General features: G+C 40.2%; 2 protein-coding genes, 1 non-coding gene and 2 pseudogenes across 3 annotated transcripts; 2 read left to right on the plus strand and 3 right to left on the minus strand.

Moving 5' to 3' along the window:
- Window positions 1–58: 58 nt before the first annotated feature.
- Window positions 59–5070, minus strand: LOC104742366 (protein phosphatase 2C 7-like; annotated as a pseudogene).
- A 1-nt stretch (window position 5071) lies between these two features.
- LOC104743949 (disease resistance protein TAO1-like) lies at window positions 5072–7437 on the minus strand (annotated as a pseudogene).
- A 145-nt stretch (window positions 7438–7582) lies between these two features.
- Window positions 7583–9008, plus strand: LOC104743950 (TMV resistance protein N-like). The gene is made up of 2 exons (XM_010464976.2): window positions 7583–8046; window positions 8183–9008. Exons 1-2 carry the CDS (start codon window positions 7583–7585, stop codon window positions 9006–9008), a joined length of 1290 nt encoding a protein of 429 aa, XP_010463278.2.
- Window positions 9009–9954: 946 nt separating this feature from the next.
- On the plus strand, window positions 9955–11946 carry LOC104743951 (disease resistance protein RML1A-like). Its single transcript, XM_019235583.2, has 5 exons — window positions 9955–10077; window positions 10194–10502; window positions 10617–10747; window positions 11055–11778; window positions 11896–11946. The coding sequence occupies exons 1-5, from the start codon at window positions 9955–9957 to the stop codon at window positions 11944–11946; spliced, it is 1338 nt and encodes a 445-aa protein (XP_019091128.2).
- A 5870-nt stretch (window positions 11947–17816) lies between these two features.
- Window positions 17817–17923, minus strand: LOC147928712 (small nucleolar RNA R71). Its single transcript, XR_015581042.1, has one exon. It is a non-coding gene; the product is annotated as a small nucleolar RNA R71 (small nucleolar RNA).
- Window positions 17924–26315: the final 8392 nt, after the last annotated feature.

Consider the following 26315-nt stretch of genomic DNA (forward strand, 5'->3'; position numbering starts at 1 on the left):
TAGCAGGTAGTAATGATCCTCATACCTAGATAGTGTAAGAGCTCGAGCGTACAATGTTTCAGGATTTGGTCTTGAACTTTCTGTGGGATTTCAAGTCGACCACTATGATCGCTACATTGTCTTTGCTTCTCTTTGTAAAGCGAGTTTGTAGAGATAATCAGCCGCAGCTTGACAAGCGTGGTCTTCCCCTACACCTCTCTCAGCTAAAGGCCATGCTCCATTCTTCTTGTGCCAAGCCAAGATCCGCTTCCTCGCAAAATCGCAAGCTTCTTGGTTACTCATTACATCCCAAACTCCATCACTGGCCAATATTGTAGAAATATAAGCGGAAGAATAAAATAGAATAGAGAGAATAGAGAGAATAGAGAGAATAGAGAGAAACTGAATATTATTTCTCTTAGATCTGAGAATACAAGAGAGATACAAATATATAGAAGAAGAAGATGAAAAACTAGCTGTTACAAAGATGGGTTGCATGAAGGAGAGAGAAAGAGACATCATAATTATTTATTCCAACATTCCCCCTCAAGCTTGGTATAGGGAGATCGTGCCTAAAAATGGAGTTGTCTCATTAAAAACCTTACCAGGAAAACCCAATAGGAAAAACCATGGACAAGGGAAAAAGAGCACAACAATCACATTTTAGGTTTGTGAAGATCAACTAAGCCAAGCTTGCTTAGAATGAAAATTGCACACCTTTGAATTTGTTGCCTTGGTGAAGATATCTGCAAGTTGATCAGAACTTTTAGTATAGATGGGAGAGATGATGCCAAGTTCAACCTTCTCACGGATATGGTGACAGTCCACTTCTATATGTTTGGTGCGTTCATGAAACACAGAATTCGAAGCAATGTGAATAGCAGCTTGGTTGTCACAATGCATGGTGATAGGTTGAGATATCTTGACTCTAAGATCCAAAAGCAACGCCTTAAGCCAAATAAGCTCATCAGTAGTATCAGCCATGGAACGGTACTCAGCTTCAGCACTAGACCTTGAAACCACCTTCTGCTTCTTGCTTCTCCAAGTGACCAAATTCCCACCAACAAACGTACAATAACCTCCAGTCGATTTCCTATCAGACTTGTCTCTAGCGTATCCCGCATCACAATAACCAACAAGTTCAGTGTGGCCATTCTCATTCATCCAAATACCTTTGCCTAGAGATCCTTTCAAGTAACTGAGAATCCTTTCCACCATATTCCAATGGTGAATAGTAGGAGCTTTCATATGTTGACTTACCTGATTCACAACAAAACACAAATCAGGGCGAGTAATTGTGAGATAAATGAGCTTACCCACAATTCTTTGGTATTGTCCAATGTTGTTATAAGGTTTCCCTTCACGTTCCCCCTCTCGAGAGTCTTTGTATTTTTCTTCAATGGGAGTATTCACCGGTTTGGCTCCAAGCTTTCCTGTATCATTAAGAAGATCGAGTGTATACTTCCTTTGAGATAGAAATAGACCTTCCTCAGAACGACATACTTCTATGCCAAGAAAGTACTTTAGTTCACCCAAGTCTTTAATATCAAAAGTAGACTTAAGAAGGGATTTAGTATTTTGAATACCTTCTTTATCATCACCAGAGATAATAATATCATCAACATAAAAAAGAACAACCACAATACCTCTTTCCCCCTGAATTGTGAAAAGCGAATGATCGGCATGGGACTTGCGAAAACCATAACCAAGAAGTGTCTTACTTAATTTGTAATACCAAGCACGTGGAGATTGTTTGAGACCATAAATAGCTTTGTTTAGTTTGAGGACTTTGCCTTGTGCAACAACAATACCAGGAGGTGGTAGCATATATACTTCTTCGTCAAGTTCGCCTTGAAGGGATGCATTTTTAACATCCATCTGCCACAAATCCCAAGAAAGGTTAGTGGAAAGAGAAAGAACAACACGAACCGTATGAAGTTTGGCAACTGGAGCAAAAGTGTCTTTATAGTCTTCTCCATATGTTTGAGTGAAGCCTTTCGCCACTAAACGAGCTTTGTGTCTTTCTATTTCACCATTGTTGTGGTATTTGATTGTAAATATCCACTTAGATCCAACTGGCTTCTTGCCTTTAGGAAGGTCCACCTAAACCCATGTGTGGTTCCTTTTCATGGCTCCATGTTCATCATCAACAGCAGCAAGCCAAACCTCATTGTCTTTTGCTTCTTCATAAGTCTTTGGCACAGTTTCCTGGTCAATTTTGCTAAGAAAAACTTGATGGTCAGTAGGAAGGTTAGCTAAAGAACAAAAACCTTTAATAGGATGAGCAGTTGAAAAGTTATAGCAAAACCGCTTTTGCAGCAAAATGTTAGGATCCGTTCTTGGTCTTTGACTTCTTCGGAGAGGCAAAGGTGAATCATCTTCATGAATGGCAATCTCAGTATCAGATCACCATTGGTGTTGTGAACTTCAGTGGCAGCCATAGGATGTTGAGAAGAGTCATATGCATTTTCAGAAGTTTGCTGAAAGTTTGGAGAAATTTGTTGCAGGTTTGGAGAAGTCTGCTGCAAGGTTTCTGAAGTCTGCTGCAAATTTTCTGAAGTCTGTTGCACATTTTCTGAAGTCTGCTGCACGTTTTCTGAAGTCTGCTGCAAGTTTTCTGAAGTCTGCTGGACAATTTCAGAAATTTGTTGACCTTGTAGCTCCTCTTTTCTACTGTTATTTGAAGAATTGAGATTCTCCAATAGAAACTTGAGGCTTTGAGCATGATCTGATTCAGAATTTGTCAAGTCCTTCAATTTGCTCCAATCTTTTTCCTCAAAGAAACATTTGTCTTCATCAAACTTTACATCATGTGAGACATAAGTCCTTCTTGTTCCTGGGTGGTAGCATTTGTACCCTTTTTGAGTAGGAGAGTACCCATTAAAGATGCATTTGATGCTTTTAGGCTGGAGCTAATACCTTTGATCATCTGGGACATGAACATAGCAAACACAACCAAAAACTTTTAGAAAATCAACAGAAGGTTTAGTTTGATTTAGTACCTCATATGGAGAAATGTCATTGAGACATTTTGTGGGGAGTCTATTAATGAGATAACATGTTGTTATGACAGCATCACTCCAATAATGTTTTGGAACATTCTTGTAAAACATCATGGTCCTTGCTACTTCCATAAGGTGACGATTTTTACGCTCAAAGACACCATTTTGTTGAGGGGTATAAGGACAAGTTGTTTGATGGACAATCCCATGTTTAGAAGTGAACACCTTGAATTCATTGCTAGTATATTCTCCACCATTGTCGGTCCTCAAAGTCTTTATCTTTGCACTGAACTGAGTGGAAACATAGCTGTGAAAGTTTGAAAAAGCTTCAAAAACATGGCCTTTTGAAGGTAAAAGAGTTAGCCATGTATATTTAGATTTTTCATCAATAAATGTAACAAAATATTTGTTATTATCTTTTGAAGCACAAGGAGCAGACCAAACATCAGAATAAATAAGTTCAAAACAATCTTGATAAGTAGTAGTAGAGTTTGGAAAAACAGTTTTACAATGCTTTCCTAAAATACAAGCCTCACACTTCTCATGATCAAAAGACATATTAGGAAGTAGCATACTAAGGGCCTTAGTATGAGGATGACCAAGTCTATTTGGCATGCTAGTACCCAGAAAAGAAAAGAAAAGAAAAAGAAAAAGAATAATAGCAAAAGAGACAAAGAATAAGGATCTAGAGCTCTGATACCATGTAGAAATATAAGCGGAAGAATAAAATAAAATAGAGAGAATAGAGAGAAACTGAATATTATTTCTCTTAGATCTGAGAATACAAGAGAGATACAAATATATAGAAGAAGAAGATGAAAAACTAGCTGTTACAAAGATGGGTTGCATAAAGGAGAGAGAAAGAGACATCATAATTATTTATTCCAACAAATATTAGACACTCGTCCTCTCTAGCTCGTGGCATAAACATCACCTCGGGATCTGGTCGTACATATGGCTCCAGATATTCATCACCTGAAAACAAAGAAGCAGATTGAAACGGATCTAATGATGTTGGACTGTAACACTTGCTACAACTCAAGTAATGTCTTGAACAAATGAGTCTAATCTCTAAATTTTTTTTTTAACGTCTATTATATCAACAAATTGAACTATAAAATTTGAAATTTCTGTTACCACTTTAAGAACGAAATCAGTGTTTCCAACAAATTGAACAAGAATTCTATCCAACAGATTAGGAAGGTCAAAGGTGTGAGAGTGGATGTACATCAATATAGAAGAAATGGTGAACTGTAACCTACCAATGGACCTCGACGTATTGAGAACGCTAAAACTTGATCTGGCGCCTTGCCATTGTACAACTTTTCCTCCAGTTTTCTCTATTCTTGCATACTCGTCCTCTCTCTCTGGCTGCAAAAGCGGTTAAGACATTTATTAGCTCTGTGTGAAAGAGAGAAGTAAGAAACTTTCTCGGATTGTTTTAAAACACGTTTGAGGGAAAAGGAGGATTTTTACTCTTTGGTCAACTGATAAATGCATGGATTCTTTGCCTCGCAATAAAACCACTCTTGAATTACCACAGTTGGAAACTATTATATGTGATGAGCAAACCAATGCTACTACGGCAGTGGATTCGATGGACTCAGGGACAACAGCCTCAAGAATATTATCAAAAGAACCAGTACTTGGACGACAGCCGATTTTCCCTGCGACCTCATCAACGACCCTTAGAAAACAATTGGTGAAGACTTTCTTCCACTGTACTTGCCTATTCTCACTTGATTCACTGTTGCATAACTTATCTTTAATGCGCTCAATTTCTTCAGCCAAAGCAAAGTGGATTCTATCACGATAGTATTCAGCAACCTGCAAGAATCCATTTCCAACAAAGTATTTTTTATTCACTTTACTCGCAAGAGAGGTTCTCATCCTCAATCGCTAAATCAAAAGAATAGCAATTACAGCATACCTGAGATCCGCCATGGCCATCATATACACCGAAAAAATGACAAGGGATGTGTGAGAGACTTGGATTCATCCCCTCATGATCTCCCATAAACATTTCAATGGGTATTTTCAGAAAATGGGGTAAAGCTATAACAGAATCTTGCATTTGAGGTCTGTTTCCATCAATGGAAACTGTGCCCCACAAAGGTATACACTCTAATTCGTTGACACTCCTGCTTTCTTTCGTGACATGGCTCTTTTCTTCAGGAACGATGATTACCTTCGAAGCTGTCACGTCAGAACCAACAACATTGCGATAATCATCTGCTTCCTTATCTCTTGTAACTCCCACATCCGTAGATGCTTCTGCTACTTCCGCTTTGTCCTTAACTCGTTGACTTTCAAGTTTCTGCAAGACTCGTTCCCACTCGTGTCCACTTTTCCCACATAGAAATGAGCCGAGTACTTTAAGAGATAAAGGAATTCGGCCAGCAAGTTGGACAGCACGAACCGAGAGCCGTTTGAAACAAGTAGAAGGGGCTTGCTCGTTGAAAGCAAACTGATAGAAGAGTTGAAGAGCTTCATGGACTCTCAGACACTTGACTTCATATATATGTCTTAGGCCATTTGCTACAAGAAATTTCTTGTCTCTGGTCGTCACCATAACTCTACTCCCTGAACCAAACCAAGTGGCAACTTTCTGGACATCCTCTATCTGTTCATTATTATCCACACCATCAACAATGAGCAGCACTTTACGGTTTCGAAGCCTTGCTTTGGTAACATCAAAGCCATTTTTTGAACTCCTTACTGCTAAAGCCTCTCTTTGGATATTATTCCACAGCAGCTCTTCATGTAAACCTGATGGACCATGGTCTTTATAAATCTTTCCAATATTTTCCAGGAAAACATGGATATGAAAATATTGCATGGTCTCCTTGTACACACATCTTGCAAGGGTGAGTTTGCCAACCCCTCCTACTCCCCAGATGCCAACTATACGAACTTCATTTTCAGATTGTAACTCCATCAATCCACTCACAGCCTTCAGGTGACACTCCATACCTACAAAGTTGAATGCAGTGTTCCCCGGCAGAGACTTATCCTTCTCATTTGATACATTGAAGCTGCTTTCCTCTGTTCCTAGAGTGTTTTCATCAGACGATCGTTCATATTTAGACAATACCATTTTCCAGTCTTCCTCAAGTCTACCGAATACTTTTGCTCCAACTGACGCATCAGAGCTACTTGTCTCTGTTCCTGTAGTGCATTCATCAGATGATTGCTCGTATCTGGACAATATTGTTTCCCACTCTTCTTTAGGTTTAGCACATAATTCTGAGCCGACTGCAGCAATTACTGAAGGATAACCATTGCCAATCTTAATCGCACGAGCTAAGAACTGTTCATAACCTTCAAGAGGAGCAATATCCTTGAAAGCGTGGAGGTTCAAGATTTCTAGAGATAGAATTCTAGGGATTCAACTTGGTACAAAAGTGTTACCCCGCAGGCAAGAAGCAACTTCTTGTCTAGGCAGGTTACAATGACTCTGCTCCCTGGACCAAACAGTTTAATGTACTCCCTAAGGATATCTAGTTTTTCAATTATATCAACACCGACAAGAACGAGAAGTACTCTTTGGTCTGTGAGCCATGCTGTGTCATCAGGGGAGATCATGTGAAGACTACCCGATGTTTGAAGAAACTTTGTTTGAAGCAATTCACTTAAAGCCAAAGCGTTGTGGCCGTGGCTGTGTTGGATGATATTGACATCTTCAAGTAGAACACAGACATCAAAACAGTGAGATATCTCTTGATAGACAAACTTGGCAAGCGTTCTTTTGCCAAGACTTGCCCGACCCCAAATGCCAATCTCGCGTACTTCATCATACTTAGCATCCAAAGACAACAATTCATAGACTCGTCTCATGCGGAGATCCATCCCCACAAGGCCAAAGAATCGAGAAGCGCTCAACTTATCCCAGATATCATTTGTGATCTTCAGGATCAGCTCCGCATCATCCTCCCTATCAAGGCAACGCCTAAGTAAGACATTAAAAATTGACTGACTCTTAAAACGAAGAAATTGCAATCAAGATTTTCATGTCGTGGAGATACCAATTGTTTGAGTGCTCGCCGGGTATGCATGCCAGCTCCATCAGTGCATTCCTCCACGCCGTTGCCGCCGATAACTCCACCTGATCAGTGCAGACTTCTTCGGCCTGTCTTTTATTAACATCCCAGTCATCTACTCCGTAATAGACTGGAGAGATTGTAAGGTAATTTAGAATCTCTTCGAGCTCTCTCAGGACCGAAGGCGAAAAGACATAGTTCTCAGATACGACGACGATTGCAACTTTCGAGGCTCGGATAGCCGCCAGATGAATCTCAGAGGGTTCCAGGTTCTGCTCGGTTTCACCTTTGAAAGTTCGAATGCCCTTTTGTTCCAACAAACGGTAGATATGGCTGACAAAAACTCTGCGAATTTCCTCCCCTCTGAAACTCACAAACACGTCGGACCCGGTGCTCGGAGTCGGAGATAAAGCCATCGAGAGTGAAAAATTGAAATCGCAGATGAGGAAAGTCGTTTCTTTGATTTTATTCCTTCCTCAACCAACCAACCAACCTAGTAGGCGTTGACTTTTTAATCTAACAAGTTTAAATCTCCTAATTTTCCACACCAGAGCAGAGCAAATGGCTTCGTCTTCCTCTTCGCGTTACGGTGTCTTCTTGAGCTTCCGAGGAACTGATACTCGTAGAACCTTTGTCAGCCATCTTCACAAAGCCTTAGTTAACAGGGGAATCGTCACCTTCAAGGATGATTCGAAGATTAGAATGGGCGATCCTTTTCCCCACGAAATCCTTGAAGCCATCCAAGATTCGACTTTTGTAGTCATTGTTATCTCGGAGAATTTCACTTCTTCAAAGTGGTGTTTGATCGAGCTCCAATCGATAATGGAGCTTTGGAGCTCAAAGAAACTCATCGTCTTTCCGATCTTCTACGGAGTGGAGCTCTCTGATGTCAGGAAAGAGGAAGGCCATTTCTGGAAACCGCTTAAATTGCACATGTGTAACAACTCATTTGCAGAGGAGGTTCCTAAATGGAAAGAGGCTCTCACCAAAGTCTCCTATCTCAATGGAAAGGATTCTACAAAATTGTAAGTTCTTTCTTCTGCAAAGCCAAACACACACACATATATATATATATATATATATATATATATATATATATATATATATATATATATATAGGATTTCCACATCTTTGTTACTTTCTTTCATTTTACATTTCAGCAAGGACGATGCTGCAATGATTGACAATATTGTTAGTGATATTTTGACTCGGTTGTCATCTATGCTGCCTATTGAATTTGCGGATGTTGTTGGAATGACTCCTCACATGGAGAGGCTGGATTTTCTCTTAAATATTAGATCAGAGAAGGAGGTTCGTATGATTGGCATTTGGGGAATGGGTGGCATAGGCAAAACCACCATTTCCAAGTATCTCTTTCACCAGTACTCTGGAGGATTTTCAGCTCGTTGTTTCATACAAGACGTTTGGAAGATTTCTAGCAGCTTTGGTCTCGTTGGTTTACAGGAAAAATTTGTTTCTTCTATCCTGCCTGAAGAACATGTCAAGCTCTCCACGCTTGAACACGGACACCACCATATTAAGTCTAGGCTTGGACACCAAAGAGTGTTTGTTGTCCTTGATGGTGTTGACAATGTGGATCAGATTCGAGCTTTGGTTAAAGAGAGTAGCATGTTTGGCCGAGTAAGCTATATCATCATAACCACAAGAGACCGAAGCTTGCTCAAAACATGTGGCATTATAGACAGAGACTTATATGAGGTTAGCTGCTTGGAAAGCACTGATTCTCTCCTCCTGTTTAAACGGTTTGCTTTTGAAGGAGGAACTCCACCTTCTGATATTTATGAACAACTCTCTCTTCGAGCTTCTCAGCTTGCTCATGGTCTTCCCTTTGCCCTTGAAGCTTTTGGCTTATGTTTCCGTGGAAAGACTACACCAATTGAGTGGAAGGATGAGTTAAGGAGATTAGGTACGACTCCTCATGAAAGCACCATTCAAATATTGAAGATTAGCTACGACGACTTGTGATATGATCGTGGCCAGCAAGGAGACAGAAGCTGTAGAGAAACCGGAGATCGTGGGAAGGATCACTCGTTCAAGAGCTAAGGAGATGGCCAAGGAAGCTCATGCACTCATAGCTGACGGGTCATTCAATCTACCGAGGATCCAAGTCTTCAACATATCCACCCTGAAGACTTCACTCGGTAATGATAACTAGATAACTTAGGTGTGAAGTTTGTACTCTTTTTCCCATAGCTGAGTTTTGTACCAATGGGTTTTCTCGGTATGGTTTTTAATGAGGAAAATGGATCACCACGTTGAGTTATCTAGAAGTCATTACCAATGGGGAATAATGTACTAATACAAGTGACTTCTGTACTACTACAGATCACCTAGAAGCTTCGTTGTTTTTCTTATTTCCTTTACACGCCTTGTTGTTTTATTTTGAACTTACTGTTGTTTGGAGTGTCGAACCCTAGGGTTGATTATAAAACCCAAAAGCGACGCCTCCTTGTTTGGTAGCGAAGAAGTTTTATGTAACAAGTATTGTTGAATCTTTCTTCTCTCAATCTGAACTCGTGAATGCGTTCATGATTCCGAGTTTCTAAACACTTTGTGATTAAGAAACTCTTCACTTTATTTTCGAATCCATATCACCATCTAACACTTCTCACCATCGAATCATTGCTTTTCTCTCTCGAACATCATCTGCCGTCACTCGCAATCCACCTGTGCATCATCACCATCAATTTACGTCGCCACTTACCTGTCATCAGCCTCCATCAGAGTTTCATCCTAGGGAGTTCGTATTAACTTGTGTGCAATAGAAAATAACGTTTTTCTTCATGTTGCATGCCTCTTTAATGGAGACTCGATCCTAAGTCTAAGAGCTCTTTTTGATAGCTTTGAATTTGGGATAGAAGTGTTGTCCGAGAAGTCTCTCATTAACATTTCAACTGATGGATATCTGAAGATGCATGCTTTAGTTGAGAAAATGGGAAGGCAGATTGTGCGTCAAGGATCCAAGAAAAAGCCTCATAAACAATTAATTTTGTGGGATCCTCGGGAAATTTCTAAAGTACTGGGACATAACTTGGTGAGCCTCATCATACATATTTGTATATCTTTCTTTAATTTGATTTTAATGGTTTCAAGGTATGATTTCTTTTTTCTTTATGTCATGTGATGTGACATTGATATTCTTATTTTCAGGGGACAAACCAAATTCATTGCTTAGCACTGCACATGTGTGAGATGCGTAGAAATTTAGCTATAAGCTGTATTAATTTCTTGCCGTTGTATAATCTCAAGTATTTAAAGTTCTACAAGCATCTGGATGATACAGACTCCAAACTGCAATTTGTTACAGAAGATAATATACTTCCCCCTGACCTTGAGCTTAGGTTGCTTCATTGGGACGCATATCCGTTGATAACACTTCCTTTCGATCTACACCTAGAGTGTCTTGTTGAACTCAAGTTCCGGTACAGTAACCTCGAGAGCCTTTGGGAAGGGACACCGGTAAATTATCTTAGAAAATGCTACCTGGTTTGATATAGCAATTTGAGTATCAAAAATTCGTCCATAAAAATCTTTTTTAAGTTTTCCGTATACTTTTTTTTGGTCTCTTTTCAGGAGCTTGGGAACTTGAGGAGACTAGATGTGATGGGGTCTAAGAATCTGAAATATTTTCCAGATATTTCAATGGCCAAGAAGCTGGAGGACGTGTCAATGAATGATTGCGCGAGGCTGGAACAATTTCCAAGGTACATTGGTAGCTTATCTAGTCTAGGAAAACTCCATGCAATCCATTGTCCTGGTCTTCAAAGTCTCAAGATTAATATTATGGCAGCGACAACCATTACAAAACCAAGAGTGATGTGCTGTCCACAAATTATACTGGCGTTTCCCAATGAAGTTGAGCCACTGCAATGTCTTACAAATCTATCCATAGAAGGGAAAATAAAATTTTGGCTTGAACAACTAGAAGGAGATGCAGATCACTTTTCTTTTGATTTGGAGAGATTTATCCCATATAAGTTGATGATGCAACCACTGCCACCTCGCGTCAAGTCAAATTTCCGTGATTTTGTTTGCCTTGAGATCAAGCGGAACAACTTTCAGGTGCCACAGCTTTTCAGACTTCCCTCTTTTGACAGTATTAAACCTCATCAACTTGAATCTTGAAAACATCCCATCAAGTCTTGGTAAAATGCATGCTCTAGAGAAATTGAATTTCAGCGGAAATGACTTCAAAAGTTTACCTAGAACCATGAAACAACTCCAGAAGTTGAAATATCTGGACCTCCATAACTGCTGCAAACTAGAAGCATTGCCACCACTAACTCAAGTAGAGACGCTTATACTTTCCAACTGTATCAACCTCCGATCATTGCTAGAACTCCCTAATTTACTAGAGGATCATGGCATACACCACTTGCTTGAGCTTGAGCTTGATAACTGTAAAAACGTTCAATCACTTTCGCACCAGCTCAGCCATTTCACCAATTTGGAAAAGCTAGACCTCAGCAAACACGATTTTGAAACAATGCCTGCTAGCATCAAAGAGCTATCCTCGTTAAGAACTATTAGCCTGAACAGTTGTAGGAAACTCAAATCATTGGAAGAGCTTCCATTAAGCCTTAAATGTCTCTACGCACATGGCTGCTACTCACTGGAAGGTGTAACCCTTTCATATGGGCATTATTTAGAAGACTTTGATCTTGATCATTGCTTCCATTTAAAGCTAGATATTCTTCTAATTACTTGGTCTCCAACTAAAAGCCGTAGCAAAAAGGTAAATTCTCTGCTCTTTTCTTTTTGAGACCGGTCTAACCTAAGCTGGTGAGTGGTGAATATTTCAATAATTCAATTATTAAGCTTTAGTTCTTTTTTCATTTTGTTTCTTGTATAGGTACCAGGTTGCTGTTTCCCAGAATCTGGGATGCCAAATTTATGTACATGAATGTGTGTGCAGTTCAGAGACATGTACCGTTTTGTATAGTTTCAAGGCTGATAACTTGATATAAGTTACTCCCTGTTCAAGGGGTCCATTGCCTCTGTTTTTCTTTTGTTTCTTGAATCCTACTATTTGGGAGGGTTTTTTAGACGATATTTAAGTGAATAACTGCCCTAATGTAAAAGACATAGGAAATCATTGAGTCGATACTTTTAGCCAGATATAGAATTAGATCGAAGAAAATCATTGAGTCATTTGAGTTATTTTTAAAATGGGGAGAAGGGTCGTTCACTTTGGAGATGTCGTTTTGATGATTTGGATAAGACAGGTGGGCTTCTTCAGAGAGTTGGGCCGGTAACGGTAATACATGCCCAACTTGGTCTGCTAAGGAAATTGCCCAGGAGACAAACGACAATAGCTCTGTCGTTTTAGCATCATCACATCTAAACCGTGTGTATGGTACGGGTTTGTCTTGTATCACCTTGCAAGACGACGACAGAGGGCTATTAAAAGAGTGAGGAGCAGAGGGAAAAAAGTAGAGAGCATCTGGCGTTACATTACAGAGATAAGGGACCAAGTTGTCGGTGAGAGAGAAACCTAGAGTGGGTGAGAGAGACTTTTGTCTTCTTCATATTTCTTGTTCTTTCTTGGGTTATGATTCTTTGTAAGGGGAGAGACGTGAGCTTGGGGTGAGTTAGTTCAAGTTGTAATTGCTACTCTGATACTCCTTGTGGACCGGTTTCAGGTTCACCGAGACGTAACAGGATCACATTGATCCTGGGAACTCGTATATCCTCGTGTCTCTTTACTTTTCTTGCACAACAAACATACAAACCTGCAAAACATAAAACAGAGCACAAGGAAACAGAACCTGTTAGTCTTACTTGGTCGTTTCTCGGTTAAACACTCAAGGAAAAACCTAACAGTGGTATCAGAGCAAGGTTAGAGTGTTCTAACCGTAGAAAGAGTAGATCTACAAGGAGCTCTACAAGTCAGAGGTGGTTACTGTTCTAAAACTCAGAAAGGTTCAACCTTTAAGGTACATTTCTTCACCAAGTTTGGTTTTTATGTATCTAGGTTATTTCTGAACTAGATACGGAAACAAAGTTGTAAAGTTAGAGTTTTGTTAGAAGTTCTGGTTGTGTGGTTGGTGTTGTGTGAGTTTTGCTGAGACAGTTTGTTGGTTTTGTCTTTTGTGTTGGGTTTGTGGTGTGAGCCTCGAGTTCTGAAGAGGTCTCAGGGATGGAACCTACACAAGGAAGATTTGACGTGGAGAAGTTTGATGGAGAAGGTGACTTTTCTTTGTGGAAACACAAGATGTGCGCTCAGCTGGAAATCTTGGGCCTTGAGTCGGTACTACAACCACCACCAGCAGAAGGTGCTGAAGGAAAAGATGGTGAAGACTCAGAAGGAGCAGCAAAGTCAGATCCGAAATGGCTAGATAAAGACAGGAGGGTAAGAAACCTCTTGAGTCACAGTCTGGGAGATATGGTGCTTAGAAAAGTCATGAAGGAGCCAACCGCATATGCTATGTGGACAGCCCTAGAGAACAACTATCAGGCTAAGACATTACCACACTGGTTCTATCTTAAGCAAAGGTTCTTTAGTTTCAAGATGGAGGAGGACAAGAATCTAGACAAAAATCTAGACACCTTCAATAAGCTCATATCAGACTTATCTAGCCTAAGCATGGATATGAGCGAGGAAGATACGGATGCGATCCTCATGAACAGTTTGCCTAAGAGTTTTGACAACCTCGTACACACCTTGAAGTATAGCAACAAAGACAAGGACTTTGGTACACCCAAGGAGATCATCATGTCAGCATATTCTATCGAATTGGAGCTGAAAGATAAGGGGGTACTAAAGAAACTTGCAGAAGAAGGGTTGTTTATACAGACAAGAGGCATAACTGAAAAGAAGACATAGCCAAAGGGAAAAACAGACTCAAGAGGCAAGTCTAAGACCAAGAAAAGGACTTGCTGGATTTGTGGTAGTGAAGATCACTTGAAGAAAGATTGTCCGAAGAAGAACCAAGCAAGCACATGTCAGAAGGGTGAAGCAAGCATTGCACTAGCTCAATGTGTTGAACCGTTGATGTTAACAGTTTCTGAATATCAACCAAAAGATGCTTGGATCTTGGATTCTGGATGTTCTTACCACATAACATCCAGAAGAGATCTGATGTTTGATGTAGAAGAGGTAAATGGAGGAAGGATTCTGATGGGAAACGACACATATTGTGAAATCATAGCAATCGGGAAAGTCAAAATTGTAAACTACAATGGGACGGAAGTAGTGTTGTCTCAAGTCAGATACTCTCCTACAGCAAGAAGAAATCTAATCTCTCTGGGACAGTTGGAATCAAACGGATGTTGGTTCAAGTCTAAACATTTTAGACTTCAAGTGTTCAAAGGAAACAAAGAAGCTCTCGCAGGAAATTATTGAGACACACTATATTTTCTAGAAGGAAAGGTGGAGCTTGAGCAGGTTAATGCAGCTGAAAGAACAGTGAACACAACCGCTTTATGGCATAGCAGACTTGGTCATACAAGTGAGAAGGTGTTGAAGCTGCTGGTCAAGAAGGGATTACTCAAAGGTAGTGAGATAGCAGAATTCGGGCAGTGTGAAGACTGCATTCTGGGAAAGTCTCACTGACTGTCATTCAAGACTGGCAAGCATACTTCAGAAGAAATTTTGGAGTATGTACACTCTGATCTTTGGGGCTCTCCGAATCTGACACCAAGTTTGGCAAAGTGCCAATACTACATATCGTTTGTAGATGACTTCTCAAGAAAGGCATGGGTATTCTTTCTCAAGACAAAAGATGAATCTTTCTCCAAATTTGTTGAATGGCTGGCATTAGTTGAGAATCAAAGTGGAAAGAAGCTGAAAGCATTAAGGACAGACAACGGTCTGGAATTTTGCAACAAAAGATTTGATGACTACTACAAGGAAAAGGGGATTATGAGGCACAAAACATGTCCTTATACTCCACAACAAAATGGAGTTGCTGAGAGGTTCAAGAAACGTGCTTGAGAAGGTAAGGAGCTTACTGAGTGAAACAGGATTGGGAGAACCATTCTGGGCAGAAGCTTCATCAACAGTCGTATATGTGATGAATAGAACTCCATCCTCACCATTAAACATTCAGATTCCTGAAGAGCTCTGGTCGGGAAGGAAACCGGATTATGATCACCTCAGAAGATTTGGCTGCTTGGTTTACTATCATGTCGACCAAGGAAAGTTGAAACCAAGAGCCAATAAGGGGGTATTTATGGGGTATCCACAGGGAGTTAAGGGTTACAGGATTTGGAGCAGTGAGGACAGAAAGTGTGTCGTCAGTCGAGATGTGATGTTTTGTGAAGATATCCTATACAAGGTGATATGTCTATATTTTATCTCTCCTTAGCATATATTTATCATTCGTTTAGCTAGGATAGCTGATACTTGGCATCATTTTCTAGTCTTTTCTGTTCACTTTGCATGTCCAGGAAGTTATTGCATCATTCTTGCATACATTGTGCATTTCGGAGTATTTCAGATATCTAGGAGATGTCGGGAACACATCGTTCGAGTCGCCGTTCGAGTCACCCACTCGAGCAACACCTTGACCGTCGATCGAGTCGCCGTTCGAGTCGTCCTTCGAGCCAGCGTCGGGGGATTCAGCTATCAACGTCTTCATCAAAGTTGTAGATAATTGAGTCATCTTTCCAACGCCATTTATTTCAAGTCAATCAGAAGCGTGGTTAAAGAGTTATCACCGTTTTAGAGGATGCGTATACACCCCACTCGAGCCACCACTGGATCCGTTCGAGTCGCACCGTTCGAGTCGCCGTTCGAGCCACCGGTCGTGGAATTCAGCTTTAGACGTCTTCATCAAAGTTGTAGAGAATTGAGTCATATTTCTAATGTCGTTTATGTCAAGCCAATCGGAGGTGTGGTTCAAAGGTTATCATCGTTTTATTGGATGCGTATACATCCAGCTCGAGTCGCCACCCGTCGACTCGACCCTCCTGCTCGAGCCTCTGCCCGTCGAATCGACCCTCCTCCACTCGAGCCAACACCATCACCCACTCGAGACACTACTCGTTCGCACATGTCAGGAAGACGTTTCGTCTTACACGCTTCATGAGATTCCCAAACCGACTTTTCATCTTGTCGTTTTAAGTTTTAGGGATTTACATGTTTTTACTATAAAAAAGTTTTGTTAAGTCTTGGCGAAGGCATCTTATCTTTTATCTCGTTTTATTTTCTAAGGTTTGACCTAGCGACGAAAAAAAGTTCTGAGACTTGTAATCCGACATCTCCGAGTTTATTGAGTTTTTGCACTTGATTTCTTCTGCAAAGTTGTTCATCTCATTCTTGTCTATTTTATTATGCTTTGTTCAATATTTTCTGGATTTGTATCTTTGGTGATGATTTGCGGATCTGAGTAGTGTGGTAGTTCTTGAGGATGGGATAGATTAGGTGGAGGATCTTAGGATGTAGAGTGTTTAAGCTTTGATTTGTATGATTCCCTTCTGGACTAGTGTTAGAATTACTAGTTTCTCTCTGATCAATTGGAACTAGGTTCGAGACAATTCTACACCCAAAAGGTGTTTGATGAAATGTCTTACCAACTAGTGCTAGAGACTTACGTTCCTAGCCTAAGAGATTAGTTGTCTAGGATGTTTGTTAACGTGAATGAACTTGTTTTTTATGCCCGCTCGATCATGTTTCTCTAGCGAGAGCTAGGTATGGAAGTGGTTGAGTCTGAGTAGTTTTTGTCAAGAGATTGGATTAACTAAGTTGTGATGTTCATTGAGGGATAGTTTGTTTGTGGTATGTTAAACACTCTGTAGACTAGGATACTCCACCGACATCAATTACTTCCATCCTTAGGACTTCTTTCTCCATGATTTTATTTGCAATCCTGAGACTGTTTCTTATCTTGCGGTTTCGTTCATGCTTAGACTCATTTTCGGTTCACTTATTCTTGTTCGCTTCCTGTCATACATTTTCGTTTCTAGTTCTGTTACTCATTTCCGTTTTGTATTTTAACCATTCTAGGATTGTTAGAAAAACACTCTTTTTGAATTGGCTTAACTTGTGACTTCTTGATTGCATCTTGATTGCTAGCAACATCCCATTTGGATTTACACCTTAAGTACTACAACTACATAAGGTTAATTGAACCTGCTAGGACACACAAAAATCATAGTATCAATTTGGCACCGTTGCGATTTGGGATTCATTTTGCTACATTTAAGATTTCAAGTTTTGCAAGATTAAGTTCTATTACACTGATCATTCTGAGTACTGACTTGTTTTGGTTGTCTGCTTGTTTGTTTTGCATCTCAGAAACCTGTTGATTGCAACATTGCATGCACACCAGGTCAAGAGGACATCAGAACCTCCTTCCTGCTATCGACGACATCAATCGGTTACAAAGACCACGACAAGTTTGTCAACTCACTGATCATCCCGCACCAGTCACTATGGAACAACAGAATGGACCAAATCCGGGACCGCGAAACATTGGTGTTGGGGATGCACCGAACACTCATACTCAACGTGCTGGAATCGTCCCTCCCGCCGTGCTGAACAACAACTTCGAAATCAAGAGTGGTCTGATCTCCATGATCCAAGGAAACAAGTTTCACGGGTTGCCTATGGAGGATCCACTCGACCACTTGGACGAGTTTGACCGTCTGTGCAGTCTCACCAAGATCAACGGCGTGAGTGAGGATGGTTACAAGTTGCGCCTCTTCCCATTCTCGTTGGTAGACAAAGCTCATCAATGGGAGAAAAACCTTCCCAAGGGATCAATCACCACCTGGGATGGTTGCAAGAAAGCATTCTTGGCCAAGTTCTTCTCCAATTCCAGAACAGCACGTCTCAGGAATGAGATTTCTACCTTCACTCAAAAGAGCTCAGAATCATTCTGTGAAGCCTGGGAGCGTTTCAAGGGTTACCACAACCAGTGTCCACACCATGGTTTTAGCAACGAGTCACTGCTGAGCACTCTCTACCGTGGTGTACTACCAAAGATACGCATGCTGCTTGACACTGCTTCTAACGGTAACTTCCTGAACAAGGACGTAGATGAAGGTTGGCAACTGGTTGAGAATCTCGCCCAGTCTGACGGCAACTACAATGAAGACTATGACCGCACAGTTAGAGGCGACGCTGGGTCTGAGGAGAAGTACAAGAAGGACCTCAAGAATGTCAATGAGAAACTTGACCGAATCTTGCTCAGCCAGCAGAGGAGCATCCACTTTTTATCTGAGGATGACCATTTCCAAGTTCCAGATGGGGAGGGTGAGCAGACTGAGGAGATCAGCTATGTCCAGAATCAGGGTGGGTACAACAAAGGTTACAACCAATACAATTCAAACCCCAATTTGTCTTACCGAAGTAACAATGTTGCCAATCCACAAGATCAGGTGTATCTGCCTCAACAACAAAAATAAGGTCAACAAAAACCTTTTGTGCCTTACAATCCGGGATTCGTTCCTAAACAACAGTTCCAGCAGGGTTATCACGCTCCTTCCGGACCACCACCAGGATTTTCACCTCAACAAGTTCCACCTACTCAAGCTCCAGATCAAGAAATGAAGCACATGCTGCAACAACTTCTTCAAGATCAAGCTAGTGGTTCTCTAGATACTGCTAAGAAGTTTGCTGAACTCAGTCAGCGGATGGAATGTTCTTACAATGATCTGAGTGTCAAGTTTGAAGCTCTTAACTCCAAGATGAAGTATATGGAAGGCAAGATTGTTTCTACTTTTACCCCAACACCTGGCCAACTACCTGTAAAAGCAGTTCAAAACCCCAAGGACTATGCCACTATGCATGCCATCACCACCCAAGCTGTAGATGTACGGCTCACTGAGGACACTGAGAGTTTAGATGGGGATGAATTTCTTCAATATGAAGTTCAGATAAAGGATCCTGTCGAGGTGCTCAAGGATCCAATTAAGTCAGCCAAGCAATTTGATCCTGAAGCTACTAAAGAACCCACTGCTCCCAAGGATAAACCTGTGAGATTCATTCCTCCACCATACAATCCACCTCTACCATTTCCAGTGAGGTTTAAGAAGTAGCTTACTGAGAAGTATAAAGCTCTGTTCGAAAACCAAGTCAAGGAGATCGAACTTAGGATGCCTTTGCTTGATGCATTTGCACTTGTGCCTCAATATCAAAAGTTTTTAACTGATTTGGTAACAGAAAAGACCAAAGAGAAGGAGGAGATAGCTAAAGGAGCTAAGGCTAAGGTTTTGGAAGATGAGAGGGTAGTGCATGATATAGGTGGGGTTATTCATGAATGTAAAGCTGTTATTCAGAAGATGATTATCCCAAAGAAATTAGAGGACCCTGGTTCTTTCACCTTGCCTTGTTCTCTAGGTCCATTGACCTTCAAAAAGTGCCTATGTGACCTTGGTGCTTCAGTAAGCCTCATGCCACTCTCTGTAGCTCAGATGCTAGGATTCAACAAATACAAGTCATGCAACCTCCGCTTAATATTGGCTGATAGGAATACTAGATTGCATCATGGTCTACTAGAGAACTTGCCCATCAAAATTGGACAAGTTGAGATTCCTACTGATTTTGTGGTGCTGGGAATGGATGAAGAGCCTAAAGATCCACTAATCCTGGGAAAACCTTTCTTAGCTACAGCTGGAGCAGTCATTGATGTCAAGAAAGGGATGATTGATCTCAGTCATTGATGTCAATGATTCTAAGCAGAAACCAACTATTGATGGGCAAACCTTCGTGATTGAAGAGAAAGATCATAAAGCTGGGTTTGACATCTTTGAGAGTGTGAATGAGGCAGAACTGAGGTTTTGGTAACCAAAGAGAAAACTCAAAGTTTCACTCGACCATTCTCCAGCTCGAGTGCAGTCGTTACCCTCCCTAAGCGTCAAGACCTGCTTCCTAAACCTCACCAACCGCAAGATTCAAGTCCTCCCGCGCTTAACTGTTTGTATGAACTCCAAAATACTCAGATTCTTAGGGATTCAGTGAAAGAGTTAACAGCTATGGTGAAGGAGATGAGTGGGCAAATCAAGAAACTCCAAGGTACAATGAGAAGTTCTTCTCCAAGGAAATTAAGGAAGAGGTTTGGGATAATGAAGAAGAGGTGTTGCAGAGTTCAACCACCACCGTGCGTTCTCAACCATCGTCGTCTCGAGCAAGGTTCAACCGACGGCGTGGAATCAGACTCGACCCATCCTGAAAGATTCATCACTCTGCACTCGTTCGAGCCACGCCTTCGCTGTCACGCTCAAGCCAATCTCACTCCGCACACGCTCCAACTACCACGCTCGAGCCACTCAAGCCAATACCCGATCGAGCCCCTCTCACGGGCCACACACGAAGTCTCCATCGAGCAAACTCATCAGAGAACACTCTCTCCGGTTCCCTCCCCAGCACGTCAATCTTCATATGTGTCACGGGAGCGTCAGCCTTCACCCGCTCCTTCACGCCACTCTTCACATGAGTCCAGGGAGAGAAGGAGACTCGGTTCGCGAGGTTCCATAGCCTCTTCTAGTCATCGATCAGCACGTCGTTCTGCAGTTCGAGATGAACATGAGGTTGAGGTTGAGCGGCGAGTTGAAGCTCAAGGTGATCATCAAGGTATGCACGGGGTTGAGCAACATATAGAACATCAAAGTGATTATCAGCCTATGGAGGTTGTTGTGTTTGTATCAGACCATGGTGAGTCCAGAGTCGATGACATGCAGTGTGACGAGCAGCCGAACATGTATCAGAACACGCAAGCGGTTGAGCAGCAAGTCGACCAACCAGCTGAGGTCACACCCGCGGATCCCGAACAACGCAAAGGACAGAGTCAATATAACGCTCCTCCTTGGGCGAGCTCTGACTCCTTCTACTACTGAGGTACTCCTACATTCCTTTGTATATACCATTTCATTTCTGCATTGTTTGTGTTGCGATTCTTAAATCCTCCTGCAAATTTTTCTTACACAGGAGACTGTGTAATTTAAGTTTGGGGGCGGGTTTGAGATGATGTATCTGATGTTGTGTTATGTGTTTCTTATTTCAATTTTTTGCATCATATCATGTTTGAGTCTTCATTCATTTATTTGCATAGAAAAACCAAAAAAATTGAAAACAAATTCGAAAATTTCCACAAAAACAGAGTGTTGATGTAGCTTGAACTTGAATATTAGGATTGAGTCTAGTGTCATTCATATAGGGTTGTTGCATTTAGCATAGGGGTTGATGATGATTGTAACCTTGGTAGCATGCTAAATTCAATAGGATATGATCAAGGCCCTTGTTATTAGTTCTTTGATGCATGTTGATTGAATTTGAAAATGTAAGATTGAATCATATTTTGAATTGACATCATTCCCTATATATCTGAACCTGATCCTCACTTGCAATTATCTTGTTATGCATTGAAGTTGAACTCATGGATACCATATACATACCTGGATTGTCTTTCACATTTTTACCACCCTTGTCAATCCAAGTAGCTGATTCCCATTTTTGGAACAGTTCCCCAAACCCTTAACCAACCATTCTTTCAAGCCAATTGTATTCTTGAGTGTCAGGCCTTTTTCGAGTTGAGCTTGTTAGAAAGTGTTAGGTTCTAACCGACAAGAGTAGGATCCTGTGTAGTTCTAGTTCGCGTTATCCGGACTAGTAGGACTAGGTGAGAACTTAATTTTGGGGTATTGGGTATGGATTTGTGCAGAAACGTAAAGGGTAGAAAATCTTAAGGAGGGGGATGTGTTTTCAAAGTTTACAAGTCTAGTAAAGGATTTGGGTTGAGCAAAGTAAAAAGAGTAATTGGTTCTGGGCATGAAATAAAAATTAGACAAAGAAAAGAAGGTAAAATGTTTAAGATGTCTAGAGTCCTTAGAAGAAAAGAAAAGAACCGTACTAATAATAAAGATTTCTCAATCCGCTAGAGTGATAAGAAGTAAACTCCTCCTAAGACCAAATCTAAAGAATGAAAGAATGGGTTTGAGATGAAGTTTCTGATGAAGGGTAGAGATAGGACCAACTTCGGTTTGGAATGTTCTTTGGGTAGACAGGGTGTTGCTCTTGTATGTATCAGTTGGTTTCAACCTTTAGCCTTCTCTTAAGCTCAACTCTTTTCATGAGAGAACCTTGTTATGTATCGATGGAACCACTTGAGAAAGAGACCACATTTGTCTCTAACCTTTGACCCTAGCCAAATGAGTTCAATGACACTGCATGGCTTGATTCATGGTTCTTTGTTAATAAATGTTAAAGGGGGTGATTGATATGATTGCATGTGTAGATCAAACGAATAAAATTCCTTCTCCATGCATCATAGAACTAAAAACAATGACATTGATTCTAACTACTCTACTCAGCATGTTTTAGGTTCTGAGACCCCATCTTCACACTTCTTCTCCATACGTTGTTCTTGATCGTTTGCTTGAGGACAAGCAAAGAATAAGTTTGGGAGAGTTGATATGTCTATATTTTATCTCTCCTTAGCATATATATATATCATCCGTTTAGCTAGGATAACTGATACTTGGCATCATTTTCTAGTCTTTTCTGTTCACTTTGCATGTCCAGGAAGTTATTGCATCATTCTTGCATACATTGTGCATTTCGGAGTATTTCATGTATCTAGGAGACGTCGGGAATACATCATTCGAGTCGCCGTTCGAGTCACCCACTCGAGCAACACCTTGACCGTCGATCGAGTCGTCACCCACTCGAGCAACACCTTGACCGTCGATCGAGTCGCCGTTCGAGTTGTCCTTCAAGCCACCGGTCGGGGGATTCAGCTTTCAATGTCTTCATAAAGGTTGTAGAGAATTTAGTCATCTTTCCAACGCCGTTTATTTCAAGTCAATCAGAAGCGTGGTTAAAGAGTTATCACCGTTTTAGTGTATGCGTATACACCCCACTCGAGCCACCAATGGATCCGTTCGAGTCGCACCGTTCGAGTCGTCGTTTGATCCACCGGTCGTGGGATTCAGCTTTCGACGTCTCCATCAAAGTTGTAGAGAATTGAGTCATCTTTCCAATGCCGTTTATTTCAAGCCAATCGGAGGTGTGGTTCAAAGGTTATTATCATTTTATTGGATGCGTATACATCCAGCTCGAGTCGCCACCCGTCGACTCGACCCTCCAGCTCGAGCCGCTGCCCGTCAACTCGACCCTCCTCCACTCGAGCCAACACCATCACCCACTCGAGCCACTACTCGTTCGTACATGTCAGGAAGACGTTCCGTCTTACACGCTTCAGGAGATTCCCAAACCGACTCTTCATCTTGTCGTTTTAAGTTTTAGGGATTTACATGTTTTTACTATAAAAAAGTTTTGTTAAGTCTTGGCGAAGACATCTTATCTTTTATCTCGTTTTATTTTCTAAGGTTTGACCTAGCGACGAAAAAATGTTCTGAGACTTGTAATCCGACATCTCCGAGTTTATTGAGTTTTTGCACTTGATTTCTTCTGCAAAGTTGTTCATCTCAGTCTTGTCTATTTTATTATGCTTTGTTCAATATTTTCTGGATTTGTATCTTTGGTGATGATTTGCGGATCTGAGTAGTGTGGTAGTTCTTGAGGATGGGATAGATTAGGTGGAGGATCTTAGGATGTAGAGTGTTTAAGCTTTGATTTGTATGATTCCCTTCTGGACTAGTGTTAGAATTACTAGTTTCTCTCTGATCAATTGGAACTAGGTTCGAGACAATTCTACACCCAAAAGGTGTTTGATGAAATGTCTTACCAACTAGTGCTAGAGACTTACGTTCCTAGCCTAAGAGATTAGTTGTCTAGGATGTTTGTAACATGAATGAACTTGTTTGTCATGCCTGCTCGATCATGTTTCTCTAGCGAGAGCTAGGTATGGAAGTGGTTGAGTCTGAGTATTTTTTGCCAAGAGATTGGATTAACTAAGTTGTGATGTTCATTGAGGGATAGTTTGCTTGTGGTATGTTAAACACTCTGTAGACTAGGATACTCCACCGACATCAATTACTCCCATCCGTAGGACTTCTTTCTCCCTGATTTTTATTGCAATCCTGAGACTGTTTCTTATCTTGCGGTTTCGTTCATGCTAAGACTCGTTTTCGGTTTCACTTATTCTTGTTTGCTTCCTGTCATACATTTTCGTTTCTAGTTCTGTTACTCATTTTCGTTTTGTATTTTGACCATTCTAGGATCGTTAGAAAAATACACTTTTTGAATTGGCTTAACTTGTGACTTATTGATTGCATCTTGATTGCTAGCAACATTCCATTTGGATTGACACCTAAAGTACTACAACTACATAAGGTTAATTGAACCTGCTAGGACACACAAAAATCCTAGTATCAATTTGGCACCGTTGTCATTTGGGATTCGTTTTGCTACATTTAAGATTTCAAGTTTTGCAATATTAAGTTCTATTACCGAGTTGCCACGGTAACATATCAATATCACGAAAACATATCAATATAAAATTTTAGAAAACCAAATCATCTCTATTTAATATTGATATGTTTTCGTGATTGGTCACAATAATGTCAAATTAAATCTCAAAATCCCTTTTAACTTTTAAAGACATTTTAGTTATATTTTACATGTTAATTAGTCTCATTAAGTCATTAATCATTACTATAATATATATTTAAGAACAGATGAATGTAAAACTGGAACAAATATGTATTATGCTTATAACCCTTTTTTATCGGCTATACACATTATCAAGTTGGTCATCCTCTACTTTTAAATGGGACGTAAAGTCTCAAGAAAAAAAAATGGAAAATACTAAACTCCAGGCTCCAGCCATAGTCGGTTTTAAGGAAGAATTTTAAAATAACGCAATTATATAATTATCTATACGTAATCAATTAAAACAAAATTTTATTTTTCCTTTGAGAAACAAATCATAAAGTAGAGTATTGAAGAAGATTATATATTTTTTCTAATAAAAAAGAAGATTATATTTTTGCAAATTAATATGTTTTCATACTAAAAATAGCAAAAAGAATGGTGGATATATATACAAGGTCTATCACTCTTCAGATTTGTATTCTTTTGTTGGAACTGTTCAATGTGACGTACGTTTTTCCGGACTATTTTTCTAGTCTCTTTTCTAAAAGTAGAAATGATAAACTCTCTCTCTCTATATATATATATATATATATTAACAGTCTACATACATAAAAACATCATATCAAAAGTTTACTAAGAAAAAAAAAAGAGATATTAAGAAAGACATTTTTTTTTTAAAGATAGACAAAATATAATGGTTAAGACTGTGAAACTTGGTAGCCTCTTCATCACTATGGTCAAACTTGGTAGCCTCTTCATCATTGCGGTCAAACACAATCGACTTAAACAATCCAACCCCAATTCATCTGTGGTTCTGTTCAAATAGCATGGAGCATTTTAGTAGTTAAAGACCTGACTAAAAAAAACTATTAATTTTAGCAAAGGGTGTCAATATATTTCAGGAATACCAAAGATAGAGGGTAACCGACCACATCCGCGGTGTGCTCCTGTACGAATGAAGGCGCCGTCTGGGACATGTAAGGATCCACTGTGCCTACGAATTTGTCAGGGTGAAGATCAAAATGGCCATAAATATGGAAAGTGTAAAGTTACTGCCAAAGAAAGATACTGTGAATGCCGCGAATGCTTTTACTGAACAATGCTTTTACTGAACCATGCTTTCAAAATCTATGGTTTAATTTAATTATATTGATTATTTAATAAGAATCGATGAAGCAATATCGCTGGTTTGGTTACATTGGTGTAATTTTGAAAATGTCGGGTAAAAGTTGTAATCTGACGACATTTCACATGCTCTTGGAATAATATCGGTTTCTAGCTTCTTTTTCATTAATTATTGCATGGTAAATATATCTCTCACACCAGACGCAGACAACACATAAGTAGCATGGGCACCCTACCCAATTCTCATTTAAATCCACCCGTGCACTGATGTGTTTCTTTCAAAACGTCCATGTTTCAAAACAAACCAATGAAGCAAAACTCCCAACATCAAATCGAACCACGAAGGTCCCCACAAAGTAGCAAAGAATTGATTAAGAGCACTATGTGGTTCTAGTATCGTGCATATTCTATCCTTGAGACATTTTTTCTACGAATGATCCTGTTTTTGCTTATGTCTTAAAATAGAAATGTAAATTGTTTATAAACAATACCACATACATAAATATTCCATAAAACAAAAGAAAAAAAACGAAAAGGACAGTAAAAAGACGGAAAATGGCCAATAAAGTAAAACACTTTTGTGATGATCATCACCATATTGATATTAACAGGTACTAAACATTATAATAACATATGAGTTTCGATTTTTTTAATTGTTTGTCTGCATTTGTGTTTTGAATTTTGATTAAACAATTTACCAAACAATT

Source organism: Camelina sativa, chromosome 14 (assembly GCF_030686135.1).
Source record: "Camelina sativa cultivar CO46 ecotype springtype chromosome 14, ASM3068613v1".
NCBI classification, from domain to species: Eukaryota; Viridiplantae; Streptophyta; class Magnoliopsida; order Brassicales; family Brassicaceae; genus Camelina; species Camelina sativa.

Bases quoted from the DNA above. Each gene is read 5' to 3' on its own strand.
- LOC104743950 (XM_010464976.2), top strand. From the start codon at position 7,583: ATGGCTTCGTCTTCCTCTTCGCGTTACGGTGTCTTCTTGAGCTTCCGA. The intron at 8,047-8,182 runs GTAAGTTCTTTC...TTTACATTTCAG, and splicing joins GGAAAGGATTCTACAAAATT to CAAGGACGATGCTGCAATGA.
- LOC104743951 (XM_019235583.2), top strand. From the start codon at position 9,955: ATGCATGCTTTAGTTGAGAAAATGGGAAGGCAGATTGTGCGTCAAGGA. The intron at 10,078-10,193 runs GTGAGCCTCATC...TCTTATTTTCAG, and splicing joins AAGTACTGGGACATAACTTG to GGGACAAACCAAATTCATTG. The intron at 10,748-11,054 runs GTACATTGGTAG...CCTCGCGTCAAG, and splicing joins AGGCTGGAACAATTTCCAAG to TCAAATTTCCGTGATTTTGT.